Here is a 15535-nt window from a genome sequence, read left to right on the forward strand (position 1 = left end):
CTTCATGGTACAGCAGCTTAGAGTGTCAAATAACCTCACAGTTGTTTCCTGAGAATTCCCTGTAGGAAATCTACAGCCTACTTCTGTGTAGTTGTGATGATTCTAAGTTAAGGTAAGGGTAGAAATTGGATTTTTAAATTTGAACAAAAATCACCATTTTTGCATTGTTCCCAGGCGTGTTATCCAGATCATACAGTTTATTTTTTGACCAGTAACGTAATGTTAAAAAGCAAGTATAATGAGCTATATTTCAGTGTTTATTTCCCCTTCAGTTGTTTCCAAAGGCCCAGCCAAAGGCAGCTGGAATTGAAAAAGAGTAATCTGAGGATTTGTTAACTGTGTGTGCTTAAGTTTCTGCAAGGTTTAAAAAGTCGCCTTGCTCTTTTCTGCTGTCTTCCCGTTCCACTAATGGTGCACGTGAATGTCCTGGCTGGTACTCTCTAGAGCATCAGTAATGCCAAAAAGAGAGGGAAGTGCTAGGTTGTTACTAGGTTGTGTTCCAAAGTCACTGTCCGGTTTCTAACTCTAATAATGAAGCAGGGTTACACTGGTGAATTTGAAATCATTGATGATCACAGAACGGGCAAAACTGAATTTCACAGGCAAGTTAAACAAGTGTAGTGATGTGATCAGCCCCAGATTTGCTGTGCAACTCAAAGATCTAGAAAAATGGCAGAATATTCTGCTCTTGCCCCATCAGTTTGGTTTCATTGTACTGACAGCTCAGCTGGCATTGTGGTCCACAAAGAAGCAAGACATAAAAACACACAGGGGAAACAAACAAACAAACAAAAAACACGGGGAATTCTTTTTCTAGGAACGTAATGCATACATAGAAATAAAATGCCTCAGTGGATTAAAAAAAAAAATCACATCATCCTGGTTTCTCTTAGAATAACTCTTAGCTGTAGCATTTTCTTTCCTTCTGGCCTTCATATACCTTTAAATATGCAGCATATAAAGAAGGTTTCTAATTTTTTAGTAATAGTTCTGTTAAGGATACATTTTTTTTATCTTAATATTCCTTACCTCAAGTCTCTCATGATACATTTTCTTTTTTGAGTATAGTGCAGGGGAAAAGTGTTTGTCTTTTTAGGTTGGTTTATATCGTCCAAGAGTCAGATAACAGGAATTGTGTAACTCATTCATTCCATTTGTGTTTGTTGATAGCCACTGTGTTCAAGGCATTACACACACACTATATGTGACATACAGTCTCTGCCTTCCAAGAGCTCACTACCTACTTGGAGAGACAAATGCATAGTCGAAAACTACAGTACGATGTGTTTATAGAGCTCTTGTGTTACTTGGGAATCTGTGAGAATCCTCAAGTTCATGACTGTAGCCCAATCTGGGAGAGGAAGAGAGAAAGACTTCCTGAAAGAAATAGCACGTGAGAGGCAGGTGAGGGAGAGCATTCTTTCAGCCAGAGGTTTGAAGAGGTAGCCAGCGTGGTACATGTGAGGCCATAAAAAGTTTGGGTTTACGGCAGTAAAACTGTGGAGGAGATGGAGGCTGGATAGGTAAGCAAGAGCTAGATCATGGAGGGCATCACGTGCCTTGTTAAGAATCCCATAAGGGGGGACTTCCCTGGCAGTCCAGTGGTTAAGACTCTGCGCTCCCAATTCAGGGGGCACAGGTTCGATCCCTGGTTGGGGAACTAAGATCCCGCGTGCTGTATGGCGTGGCCAAAAAAAAAAAAATCCCATAAGGGTCTTGAGCGTGGGAGTGACTTTTTCAGGTTTCCGTTCCGTGTTAGGTGGTTCACTCGTGCAGCTGTGGGGAAGATGGATTCAGAAGAGGAGGAAAGATGAGGTCTGGGGACTACTGCTGAAGTCCAGATAGAAATGATGAGAACCGTGAACGTACACAGAGGGGAACAGATTTGATAAATAGTAGGTACAGTCAGCAGAGCTTCATTTTGGTGACATGCCAGAGGGAAAGGTAGTCAAAATAACATTCAGTTTTTGGCATGGGTGACTAGGTGAATGTTGGTGCCATCAACTGGAAGACTCCAGGAAGAAGAGCAGGTTGAGGAGAGAAGATAAATGGATTTAGTTTGGGATATAAAAAGTTTGACGTTCCTGAGAACATCCAGATAGAGGTTCCAGCAGGCACTTATTTATATCGTGTTTCTTCAATTCCAAAATAAATATATGTGTGTGTGTATATAGTGGTACCTCTTAGATTTGATGAAAAGCATTATGAGTTTGAAGCTCCAGGGAGAGAAATGAGGTGAGAAAGTAAGAGCGACCAGGGGGAACTTAGAGGTTCCTATAGGATGTCCAAGTGGAGATAACTTTGGAATCTGAAGCTTGGGGAAGATGTCTGGGTTGCAAATATAGATTTAGGAGTCTGTCAATATAAAGAGATGGTTGAAAACTCAAGAGTGAGCAAGATTATCTGGGGAAAGTGTCAGGAGCGAGAAGAGCAGAGGGATGAGTTTGGAACCGTAGGGAACACTGAGCAGCATGGCCAGACTGGGAGAGTGCCAGGCCATGGATGCCAAGCCTGTCAGGAATTGGGATGGGCACTTAACAGTGTCAGTTGCCTAAGAGTGTTTCAGTCAGATAAGGCCTGACAAGTATCCATTGGATTTGGCAGTCAGGACGTCATGGATGACCTTAGCAAGAGCTGTTTCAGAAACATGGGGATAAATGCCAGATTGCAGTGGGTGAGGCTTTATGGGAAGTGAGGGAGTGGAGACGGCAAGGACTGTCAGTTTGCCAGAGCAGGAGGAGGAGGAGGAGGGACATTAGACGCCACCTAGAGGGAGATAGACGTCAAGGCAGGTATTTTTAAATGGGAGTGATGGGAGTATGTGTACAGTAAGGAGCCAGTAGCGGTTCAGAGTGCAGCAGAGAAGTGTGGTAGGTGACGGAACGGTGTCTGCTCAGCAGGCATAGAGTAAAGGGAAAACAGAGGGAAGCATCCTCTGAACCTAGTAGAAAGAGGTCTGCATAGTTGTGAACGTAGATAAGTTTAGTGGGAAGTTACAACAAACCTTGCATTTTTCAGCTTCACCTGGGCTGGAGTGAGGGGCAGGGGGTGCTGGACTTGAGCACAGTGGTGAGGGTGTGATTCGATTGTTGAAGAAACTGCACTGAGGGTTTTAAGAGAGTGAAGACAACTGTGAGTGAGTGTGGGCTCTTCCCAGAACTACTCAGCTTCTCAAGCTCTCAGCAACGGGCTGGAGAAGGTGGATAGATTGTAGTGCTGATTTAGGATTAGGGTTTTGCCAGAGGGCTGTTGTGGAGTGGTAAGGGGTTGGATGCAGGGGAATCAGGGTGCTGGCCCCTATTGGAATCCTGGATATTGGGAGGGAGAGAAGGAAGAGACCAGAAGAGGCCAGTGGCCTTGGGAAAAAGTACAGGGATCAAAGGAATATATGTGTGAGAGGTAAGCGCCTGAGTAAAGGAGGAATGTCAGAGGTCAGGGAGGCAGTTTAATATCGTCCTTAGAATAATGGGTTCTGGAGTCAAACTGGGTTTAGTCATAGTTCTACCACATTACTCTTGGGATCTGGGTTAAGTCACCCACCCACTCTGGGCCTTAGTTACCTCATCCATAAAATGGGGGTACTGATATGCTAGCTAGCTCAGAGGGCTCTTGCGACAAATGCTTATAATAAGCTATGTTACTCAACAGATTTTGTAATAAATGTTTGCTGTCATTGATTAGAGGGATCTCAGAGATTATGATCAGATAGTACAGTATTAGAATTTGTTTCCTGAGGTGTGTTAAGGTAAAGCAGTTCTTGTAATAAAATTTCTTGGTCCTCCAAGGTTGATAATAGAAGGGAAATCTCCAGTAGGGCTAGAGGTGGCTGGACCTTATGGCACTATTCTTGTCCTTCCCCCCAGACTCACTTGTAATTATTACTGATGGGGGCACTTTAGGTGCTACCCCCATTCTTGCTTTATGTACCTGCAGTGCAGTAGCCCAGGCTTGGAGCCAGGACTCCTTCAGACCTAGTAGTAGCTATGAAATAAGACTGGAACATTTAAACAAGACTTTGATATGGGCCAGGAATAACAGAAGGAAAATAGAAATGCACCACATTAGATCATCTGACTTACAAGGTGCAGCCTACTTAGCTTTAGCTTATGAAGGACCGTAAGGCCACCTTGCAGCTGAGTTCCCTGTCTTCCCACAAACAGCATTCTCTCTGTCCTTCACCAGGGAATCCCTTTAAGCATGTGTAGATGACTTAAAGTCTAAAGCCAAGAGGAAAAGAACATCTTTGCCTGGCAGTAGATGTATTTCTCTGTTCTTGTTTTGTTTTGACTTTTATTTTACATTATTTATTTTTTGAAAACTTTGTGTTTTTAGAGCACCTTTAGATTTATAATTAAATAGAGAGGAAGGCACAGAGATTTCCCATTAACCCCTGCCCCAACATGTGCAGAGCCTCCTCCATTATCAACATTACTCACCAGAGTGGTACATTTTTTTTACCAAGGATGAGCCTACATCGACACATCATAACCACCCAAAGTCCTTAGTTTACCTTAGGGTTCACTCTTGGTGGTATATATTCTGTGGGTTTGGGCAAATGTATAAGAACACATATCCATCATTAAAATATCATAGTATTTTTACTGCCCTAAAAATCCTCTGTTCTCTGCCTGTTCATCTCCCCTGCCCCAGCTATATGTTTAGTTTAAGATGGAAAAAATTTGTTGTCTAATGTACCATGGTTCAAAAGGACACAGTAAAAGTTCCCATTAATTTTTCTACCAGTTATGTTTTCACTTACAGTAAAAAGAAATTAAATACTAACAGAACCCAGAAAACACCCAGAATCCCATCTTCGTAACATCAGTTTTATTTTCCACATTCCCGTCCAAGTTGGTCATGTGCCATGATGGGCAGGTTATGTGAATTGAATTTGTTTTTTTTATGAAGACTTAATATGTGTCAAGTTCTTACCATGGTACCTAGTACATGGAATCACTCAGTGTTATTCTCTTTCTTGCCTCCCCTCATCCCCAGGAACTTCTGCTATTCTTAAAGGAATGTGATATTCCTTGGGAATTCATACTTACTCCCTTCTGGGAATAAAGCACTGGTAACTGCAGCAGAACTGGAGTGTTCTGTGATACAAACCATGCAGCTTGTGATTCTAAGGACCAAATACAGTCAGAGAACTTACTAAGACTCAGAGTTGTCTTACTGAAGTCTATTTGCTTTATTTCCAGATCTAGCCCATTCTGGTCCCCAGCTCTCTGCTCTCGTTGCTATAGGTCTGTTGCCTTGGTTGTCTCATCCTGAGCGCAAGCTAGATGCTCAGTTTTGCTTTTGTGATTTGATTCAGGCTGTTACCTCATCCAGGAGTCACTTCATCCTGCCTGTCTGAATACTATTTGCTCAAGGCTAATTCCTGTGATAACTCCAGCCAATGTGATCTTTCACTTCAACAATTGCCTAGCCAAACGTATTCCTTACCGTAAAGTGTTGATTATATCGTTTGGTATTTTGTGGTTGCTCTCTTTTTCAAGAAAGATTGATCTTTTGGTTTCACTGATTTTTTTTTTTAAATTTAATTTATTTAGTTTTGGCTGCGTTGGGTCTTTGTTGCTGCGCGTGGGCTTTCTCTAGTTGCAGTTATCGGGGGCTACTCTTCGTTGCGGTGCTCGGGCTTCTCATTGCTGTGGCTTCTCTTGTTGTGGACCACGGGCTCTAGGTGCGTGGGCCTCAGTAGTTGTGACGCATGGGCTTAGTTGCTCCGCAGCATGTGGGATCTTCCCGGACCAGGGCTTGAACCCTTGTCCCCTGCATTGGCAGGTGGATTCTTAACCACTGCACCACCAGGGAAGCCCTGTATCCCTCAAATTTTGATAGGTTTTCATTTTCATTCAGTTAAAAATGTTTTCTAATTTCCCTTGTGAGTTCCTTTTTTGTCTTTTTTTTTTTTTTTTAACTCAAATTATATATGTATTTTAAAAATTTTATTTTATTTTATTTATTTGGCTGCATCGGGTCTTAGTTGTGGCACGCAGGGTCTTCAGTCATGGCATGCAGGATCTTTCAGTTGCGGCATGCGAACTCTTAGTTGCGGCATGCATGTGAGATCTAGTTCCCTGACCAGGGATCAAACCCGGGCCCCCTGCACTGGGACTATGGAGTCCTAACCACTGGACCACCAGGGAAGTCCCTCCCTTGTGAGTTCTTATTTTACCCATAGGTTACTTAGAATTATGTTGTTCAATTTTCAAATATTATTTGAGGGGTTTTCCAGGTATTTTTCTTTTATTAGTATCTAGTTTAATTCCATTATGGTCAGAAAACACTCTTTTTGATCTTAGTTTTCTCAAATGTATTTAGACTTGTTTTATGGTTTAGCATATATGGTGACTGTCTTCGTGTGTACTTGAGAAAGAATCTGTATTCTGCTTTGTTGGGTTTTACAAATGTCATTTAAGTTTAGTCAAGTGATTGTGTTGTTCAAGTCCTATGTCTTTTTTTTTTCTTTTGTCTATTTCTATCAATTACTGAGAGAAGATTGTCATAAGTCGTGGATTTATTTCCCTTTTTAGGTTCCTCTTTTTATCTTTGGCTTTAGAGACACCATTCACTTTGTTAAAGACATCCAAGCTTATAACATAAAGACACATGACATTTTTCCAGAAATTTATATCTTTTTGAGCACAGAAGAATGTCTGAAGTTCAGACTGCTCTGGTATCTTTTAAATATTTAGTCAAAGTTGGGCAAAGCATAACTGGCTTGGCTTACAGGTGGAAAACCAAGAAGGGAATCCTCAGGAGATCAGCAGGCTTAGGGGAGTAGGGAGCCATCTCATTGAGACCAAAATGCAAACTGACAAACTTTTTGTCCAAGAACCTGCATATGGGTGATGACCAAGGAGTGTGCCAGGTGGAATGCTGTATCATGTACCTGAAGATACAGCTAGAATTAGAAATGAACTTTACAACTGGTGCACACATAGACATGTCAATAGATAGAAGCAACTGTTGACACCCCAGCAAGGAATATGTATTGTTCATACTGTTGGGCATAATTATATAATTTTTTTTTGAATCTTATGCTTCAACAGTTCCATGATTTTTTGCTTCGTATCTTTTGAAGCTCTGTTATTAGGTATGTAATATATTTATTATTTTTTTAAAGATTTAATTTTATTTATTTTTTGCTGCGTTGGGTCTTCGTTGCTGTGCGCGGGCTTTCTCTGGTTGCGGTGAGCGGGGTTGCTCTTCGTTGCTGTGCATGGGCTTCTCCTCACAGTGCCTTCTCTTGTTGTGGAGCGCGGGCTTTAGTTGTGGCATGCAGGCTCAGTAGTTGTGGTGCACGGGCTTAGTTGCTCCATGGCATGTGGGATCTTCCTGGACCAGAGATCGAACCCGTGTCCCCTGCATTGGCAGGCGGATTCTTATCCACTGCGCCACCAGGGAAGTCCCTAAGTATGTAGTATATTTAGAGTATTATATCTTCTTAATGAATTGACTCCTTTATCATCATGAAATATTCCTCTTTATTCCTTGTAATATTCTCTGTTCTGAAGTCTACTTTGTCTGATATCAGTAGTGCCCCTCTAGCTTTGTTTTGTGTGTGCATGGATGTCTTTTTCCATCCTTATACTTTTAATCTGTGTCATTATAATGAAAGTTAACTTCTTATAGATTGCATTTAATTGGTTCTTGCTTTTTAAATTCAGTTTAACAATCTTTGCCTTACAAATAGTCTAAACACTCCAATTAAGTTTAATATGACTGTCAGTGTCGTTGAGTTTAAATCTGCCATCTCGTTCTCTGTTCTTTATTCTGCTTTTTTCCTCTTTTCCTGCCTTCTTTTTTATTTATTTTTTAAACAGGAGAAAATCAAACGAAAGTTTCATAACATATATATGTGGGAGAGACCCAGGAAAACTAACTCATTTTTCTGCCTCCTTTTGGATTGAGTGGGGTTTTGGTATGATTTTAATTTATCTCCACACTTCGCTTTTATTAACTACACTTCTTTGTTTTTTATTGGTTGCTCTAGGGTTTACAGTATATATCTCTGAGTTACTGTGACCACTAGTCTACTATCACGTTACATATTGTACAAGAACCTTTCAATAATATACTTTCATTTTCCTCCTCATTCTTTGTAGTGTTTGTGTTTTTTTGTTTGTTTTGTTTTTGGTTTTTTTTTGGCCACGCCCCACGGCATGCAGGATCTTAGTTTCCTGACCAGGGATCAAACCCGTGCCCCCTGCAGTGGAAGTGAGAAGTCTTAACCACTGGATGGCCAGGGAAGTCCCTGTAGTGTTTTTGTCATATGTTTTAACTGTACCTGTATTATAAACGCAGTGATACTTTGTTACTGTTTTGGCTTTAAACAGCCTTTTTATCTTTTACAGAAATTACAAAATGAGAAAAAAATGTCTTGTACATTTTACCCACATACTTACTATTTCTGGTGTTCTCCATTACTTTATGTAGATCCAGATTTCCATTTGGTATTGTTTTCCTTCTGCTTAGAGAATTTCCATTAACATTTCTTGTAGTAAAGGTGTACTGGCAATGAATACACTCTGCTTTTGTTTGTCAGAAAAAGTGTTTATTTTGCCTTCATTATTTTTACTGCAGCTTTACAATGTTGTTAATCCCATCTGTACATTTTAAAATTTCAGATACTGTAATTTTTATCTCTAAAAGTTTCATTTGGGTCTTTAACATCTTCTGTTTCTTTCCTCATTATGTTCATGTTTTTCTTTATATACTCAAGCGTAATTATAAAACGTTTAATAGCTGTTTTAAGGTTTTTGTCTACTAATTCCATCATCTGTTGTTTCCAGGTCTATTTGTACTGATTGATTTTTCTTCTGTTTATGGGTAATTTATTCCTACTTCTTTGTATGCATCCAGTTTTTGATTGGATGCTAGAAATTGTGTAATTTATATTGATTTATGGATTTTGTTATATTCCTTTAAAGAGTGTTGGGTTGTGTTCTGGTGTACAGTTCAGTAACTTGTGGTTTAGTCTGATCCTTTTGAGGCTTGCTTTTAATTTTAAGCTTCTTGGTTATAGTGAATCCAGAGCACCCTTTCTTCTGGGGCTAATTTATCTCCACTACTAAGTTGATAACTTTCTATGGCCTATACCTAATTCCCATTTATTACAAAGTCTCTGTATGGCTGGCAAGAACACAAACTGTTGTCAACCTTACGTGAACTGTGGGACTTGTTCAGCTTACTGATCTGGTGGTGGTTCTTTCTTTGACCTCGGAGGTTTTTTGTTTTTTTGTTTTTTTTAACATCTTTATTGGAGTATAATTGCTTTACATTGTTGTGTTAGTTGCTGCTGTATAACAAAAAAATATGAAATGATTCACGAATTTGCGTGTCATCCTTGCACGGGGGCCATGGTAATCTTCTCTGTCTTGTTCCAGTTTTAGTGTATGTGCTGCCGAAGCAGGCACGACCTCGGAGTTTTATAGCCTGCAAATGGATCGCTTCACGGGTCTTCAAAGACCTCTCTCTCTCTCTCTTTTTTTTTTTTGTTGCGCTCTGCAGCTTTTGCAGTATCTCAGTTCCCTGACCAGGGATTAACTGGCGCCACAGCAGTGAAAGCCCAGAATCCTAACCACTAGGCCACCAGGGAACTTGCAGATCTCTTTCTTTTTTTTTTGAAGTATAACTGACTTACAATATTATGTTAGTTTCAGGTAAACAATATAGTGATTTGCTCTTTTTACACATTACAAAATGATCACCAGGATGAGTCTAGTTACTATCTTTCACCACACAAAGTTATTATAATATTCCCTATACTGTACATTACATCCCCATGACTTACTTATTTTATAACTGGAAGTTTGTACCTCTTAGTCTCCCTCATCTATTTCACTCATTCCCCCACCCTTCCAAGTATCCGTGTTGTTGCAAATGGCAAGATTTCATTCTTTTTTTATGGCTGAGTAATATTTCTGTGTGTGTATGTGTATATACACATACCACATCTCCTTTATCCATTTATCAATAGACATTTAAGTTGCTTCCATATATTGGCTATTGCGAATAATGTTGCAGTGAACATGGGGATGCACATATCTTTTCGAATTAGTGTTTTTGTTTTCTTCAGATAAATACCCGGGAGTAGAATTGCTAGATTGTATGGTTGTTCTATTTTTAATTTTTTGAAGAACTTCCATACTGTTTTTTGTAGTGTCTGCACCACTTTACATTACCATCAATAGTACACGAGGGTTCCCTTTTCTCCACATCCTTGTTAACGCTTGTTACTTGTCTTTTTGATGTAATAGCCATTCTGACAAGTGTGAGGAGACATCTCATTGTGGTTTTGATTTGCATTTCCTTTATGATTAGTGATGTTGAGCATCTTTTCATGTGTCTATTGGACATCTTTATATCTTCTTTGGAAAAATGTCTCTTCAGCTCCTCTGCTGAATAGACATTTTAAATCAGGTTTTTGTTTTTGGTTTTGTTTTTTTTTTATGTTGAGTTGTATGAGTTCTTTGTATTGGGTTGGCCAAAAAGTTCGTTCAGGGTTTCCCATAAGATGTTGTGGCAAAACCTGAACGAACTTCTTGGCCAACCCAGTATTTTGTGTATTAATCCCTTATCAGATATATCGTTTGTAAATATCACTTCCCGTTCAGTGGGCTTTCTTTCCATTTTGTTGATCATTTCTTTTGCTGTGCAAAAGCTTTTATTTATTTATTTATTTTTGGCTGTGTTGGGTCTTCGTTGCTGCGCAAGGGCTTTCTCTAGTTGCATCCAGCGGGGGCTACTCTTCGTTGAGGTGCGCAGGCTTCTCACTGCAGTGGCTTCTTTTGTTGAGGAGCACAGGCTCTAGGCGTGCAGGCTTCAGTAGTTGTGGCTCGCGGGCTGTAGAGCACAGGCCCAGTAGTTGTGGCGCACGGGCTTAGTTGCTCCGCGGCATGTGGGATCTTCCTAGACCAGGGCTCAAACCTGTGTCCTCTGCATTGGCAGGCAGATTCTTAACCACTGCACCACCAGGGAGGTCCCTCTTCTAGGAGTTTTATAGTTTCAGGTCTTACATTTAAGTCTTTAATCTATTTTGCCTTTATTTTTGTATATGTTGTGAGAAAGTCCAGTTTGATTCTTTTGCATTAGCTGTCTGGTTTTCCCAGCTCCGTGTATTGAAGAAGCTGTCTTTTCCCCAGTGTATATTCTTGCTTTCTTTGTTGTAGATTAATTGACCATAACAGAATGGGTTTATTTCTGGGCTCTCTGTTCTGATCCATTGACCTATGGGTTTGTTTTTGTGCCACTACCATACTGTTTGAGTACCGTAGCTTTGTAATATAATTTGAAATCAGGAGGTGTGATACTTTCTACTTTGTTCTTTATCAGGATTGTTTTGGCTATTCAGGGTCTTTTGTGTTTCCATACAAATATTAAAATTATTGGTTCTAGTTCTGTGAAAAATGTCTTTGATATTTTGATAGGGATTCCATTGAATTTGTAGATGGACTTGGGGGTGTGGTCATTTTAACAATATTCTTTTTTTTTAATGTATTTATTTTGGGCTGTGTTGGGTCTTCGTTGCTGCGCTTGGGCTTTCTCTAGTTGCGGCAAGTGGGGGCTGCTCTTCATTGCGGTGCGCGGTCTTCTCATTGCGGTGGCTTCTCTTGTTGCAGAGCATGGGCTCTAGGCGCGTGGGCTTCTGTAGTTGTGGCATGCGGGTTCAGTAGTTGTGGCTCGCGGGCCTAGTTGCTCCGTGGCATGTGGGATCTTCCCAGACCAGGGGTCGAACCCATGTCCCCTGTGGTGGAAGTGCAGAGTCTTAACCACTGGACTGCCAGGGAAGTCCCTCACCAAGTTCTTACAGTTTTCCAAGTACAGGTCTTTTATCTCCTTGGATTGAGTTATTCCTAGTTGTTGTTTGGTTTGGTTTGGTTTGGGTTTTTTTGGGTTTTTGTTTTTTAGTTTTTTTTTTTTTTTTTCCTTGGTCGTACCCTGCAGCGTGTGGGATCTTAGTTCCCCAACCAGGGATTGAACCTGTGCCCCTTGCATTGGAAGCGTGGGGTCTTAACCACTGGACCACCAGGGAAGTCCCTGGTTTGGTTTGGTTTTTTGATGCAATTATAAATGGGATTGTTTTCATAATTTCTCTTTCTGATAGTGTTCAGAAATGCAATAGATTTCTCTATGTTAGATTTGTATCCTGCCATGTTACTGAATTCATTGATGAGTTCTGATAGTTTTTTGGTGCTGTCTTTAGGATTTTCTATGTATAATACCATGTCACCTGCAAACAGTGACAGTTTCACTTCTTTCCAATTTGGAAATTTTTTTTTTAATATATTTATTTATTTATTTATTTTTGGCTGCATTGGGTCTTTGTTGCTGTGCGTGGGCTTTCTCTGGTTGCAGCGAGCAGGGGCTACTATTTGTTGTTGTGTGAGGGCTTCTCATTGCGGTGGCTTCTCTTGTTGTGGAGCACGGGCTCTAGGCGTGCGGGCTTCAGTAGTTGTGGCACGCGGGCTCTAGAGAGTGCAAGCTCAGTAGTTGTGGCACATGGGCTTAGTTGCTCCGCGGCATGTGGGATCTTCCCAGACCACGGCTCAAATCTGTGTCCCCTGCATTGGCAGGCAGATTCTTAACCACTGTGCCACCAAGGAAGTCCCTGGATTTCTTTTTCTTGTCTGGTTGCTGTGGCTAGGACTTTCAATAATATGTTGAATAAAAGTGGTGAGAGTGGGCATCCTTGTCTTGTTTCTGATCTTAAAGGAAATTCTTTCAGCCTTTTTTTTTCTTTTAATTTTTTGGCTGTTCCGCATGGCATGTGGAATCTTCCCTGCGCCACCAGGGAAGCCCAAATTTATGTTTTTATTGAAATGAAATTCACACTTTTAAAGTATACAATTCAGTGGTTTTCATTATATGCATAAAGTTGTGCAGCCATCACCACTAATTCCAGAACATTTTCATCACCCCACAAAGAAACCCTATACCCATTAGTGGTCACTCACTCCCCATGTCCCTCCCTGCCCCAGTCCTCTGGCAACCCCTAGTCTACCTCCTGTCTATATGGATTTGTTTCTTCTGGACATTTCATATAAATGGATCATGTATGTGACCTTTTTCGTCTGGTTTCTTTCACTTAGTATAATGTTTTCAAGGTTTATCCATGTTGTAGCATACATCAGTATTTCAGTCCTTATCATGGCTAAATATTCCATAATATGGCTGTACACAATTTTGTTTATTTATTTGTCAGTTGTTGGACATTTGGTTTTTTTCTACTTTTTGGCTATTACGAATAATGCTTTTGTGAACATTTGTGTACGCATTTTTGTGTGGATATATGTTTTTATTTCTCTTGGGTATATACCTAGGAGTAGAATTGTTGGGTCATATGGTAACTCTCTTTAACCTTTTGAGGAACTGCCAGGCTGTTTCAGTGTGGCCGCACTATTTCATATTCCTACCAGCAGTATATGAGAGTTCCATTTTCTCCACACCCTTGTAACTATCTGATAGCCATTGCAGTGGGTGTTAAGTAGTATCTCATAGTGATTTTGATTTATACACACTTCCCTAATGACATTGAGCACAAATCTTTCTTGAGAACTAGGGAGAATATAACTAATTGTATCTGGTGGTTCCTAGCCACACACCCTGTCCCTGCAATGACTTATCTATAATTTACTTCTTTTTCACTATCTTCAGATTGTGAATAAGTGGAACACAGCTCTTATTGGCCTTATGACGTACTTTCGGGAGGCTGTGGTGAACACCCAGGAGCTCCTGGACTTGCTGGTGAAGTGTGAGAACAAGATCCAGACACGAATCAAGATCGGCCTCAACTCCAAGATGCCGAGTCGCTTCCCGCCTGTCGTGTTCTACACCCCTAAGGAGTTGGGTGGACTTGGCATGCTCTCAATGGGCCATGTGCTCATCCCCCAATCTGACCTAAGGTAGGACTTGGCTGAAAATCTTGCTAGACCCTGAGGGAAGGGGATGTTTCTTTATTTTCAGTTTTTATTTTTTCTCTAATCTTGGTTGTGTACCCAAACAGGTGGTCCAAGCAGACAGATGTAGGTATCACACACTTTCGTTCAGGAATGAGCCATGAAGAAGACCAGCTGATTCCCAACTTGTATCGCTACATACAGCCCTGGGAGAGTGAGTTCATTGATTCTCAGCGGGTCTGGGCTGAGTATGCACTCAAGAGACAAGAGGCCATTGCGCAGAACAGGTGGGCATCCAGGAGGGCATAGCAGTCCTGTTGAGGGGGGTGACCTTTGAGTCCTGCCTGGAGGTCAGGAGTAGAGCATGCCGTATTTTTATAGAGTCAAGGAAGTAAGTTGTATGTCTGACCCAGTTTATCCTTGGCCAGGGAGGAATGCTGAACTCTTCATATGAGTATTTGTTTAACTTTGATCTTTTTTCCTTGGCAGACGACTGACCCTAGAAGATCTAGAGGATTCATGGGATCGTGGCATTCCTCGAATCAACACCCTCTTCCAGAAGGACCGGCACACACTGGCTTATGATAAGGGTTGGCGTGTCCGAACTGACTTTAAGCAGTACCAGGTATGTGGAGGGGATAGTGGAGAGATTTCCCCTGAATTAGGAGAGTCTGTGGCCATGCTGGGAACCTGGAGCAGTGGGCACCCAGAAGCTTCACTGTACCTGCCTTGCCATCTAGGTTTTGAAGCAGAACCCTTTTTGGTGGACACACCAGCGGCATGATGGAAAGCTCTGGAACCTGAACAACTACCGTACAGACATGATCCAGGCCCTGGGTGGTGTGGAAGGCATTCTGGAACACACTCTCTTCAAGGGCACTTACTTCCCTACCTGGGAGGGGCTTTTCTGGTGAGGATTCTGTTCTCCCCTTAACAGTGACCTCTCACACGTCACAGCCCTCTGAGCTCATCCCTCATGTGCTTTTGTGTTCTACTGCGGTGTTGCCCACACAGCCACCCCAAGTGGTCAGCAGTGCTCTGGGGGATGGCAGGACGTCACTTTACCTGGTCTCTTCTGCTTCCCAGGGAGAAGGCCAGTGGTTTTGAGGAGTCTATGAAGTGGAAGAAACTAACCAATGCTCAGCGATCAGGATTGAACCAGATTCCCAATCGTAGATTCACCCTCTGGTGGTCCCCGACCATCAACCGAGCCAACGTGAGTGTGATTGATAGACATGGGAGATGGGAAGCTAAAAGCAAGGGTTTCTATTTCCTTAATTATGTCCTGAGAACCTCTCGGTCTCTAGTGTCACTCTCTTTTTCCTGTCAGGTATACGTAGGCTTTCAGGTGCAGCTGGACCTGACAGGTATCTTCATGCACGGCAAGATCCCCACACTGAAGATCTCTCTCATCCAGATCTTCCGAGCTCACTTGTGGCAGAAGATCCACGAGAGCATCGTTATGGACTTGTGTCAGGTGGGCTAGAATTGAGGGGAGAGGATGCCACAAAAAGTCAAGTCAGCTGTCTCTTTTGGGTATGGGAAATCCACCCTCAGAGCTCCAAGGATGAGACTTCTGTTGTGGTCCCAGGTGCCACATTATGTTAAGTTCTATAAGCCCTCATTCT

General features: G+C 41.6%; 1 protein-coding gene, 1 non-coding gene and 1 pseudogene across 2 annotated transcripts in view; 2 read left to right on the top strand and 1 right to left on the bottom strand.

The window, feature by feature from the left end:
• PRPF8 (pre-mRNA processing factor 8) overlaps positions 1–15535 on the top strand; it is a 35436-nt gene that overhangs the window by 12257 nt on the left and 7644 nt on the right. Inside the window, exons 25-30 of the mRNA XM_007183799.2 lie at positions 13666–13913; positions 14015–14194; positions 14397–14532; positions 14648–14817; positions 14994–15123; positions 15238–15384. Of these exons, the coding sequence (XP_007183861.1) occupies positions 13666–13913; positions 14015–14194; positions 14397–14532; positions 14648–14817; positions 14994–15123; positions 15238–15384 (1011 nt within the window). The remainder of the gene's footprint in view (positions 1–13665; positions 13914–14014; positions 14195–14396; positions 14533–14647; positions 14818–14993; positions 15124–15237; positions 15385–15535) is intronic.
• LOC130705894 (40S ribosomal protein S15a-like) lies at positions 409–957 on the top strand (annotated as a pseudogene).
• Positions 9319–9425, bottom strand: LOC114238144 (U6 spliceosomal RNA). Its single transcript, XR_003623560.1, has one exon. It is a non-coding gene; the product is annotated as a U6 spliceosomal RNA (small nuclear RNA).

The sequence above is a fragment of the Balaenoptera acutorostrata genome, chromosome 20 (assembly GCF_949987535.1).
Source record: "Balaenoptera acutorostrata chromosome 20, mBalAcu1.1, whole genome shotgun sequence".
Lineage (NCBI taxonomy): Eukaryota > Metazoa > Chordata > Mammalia > Artiodactyla > Balaenopteridae > Balaenoptera > Balaenoptera acutorostrata.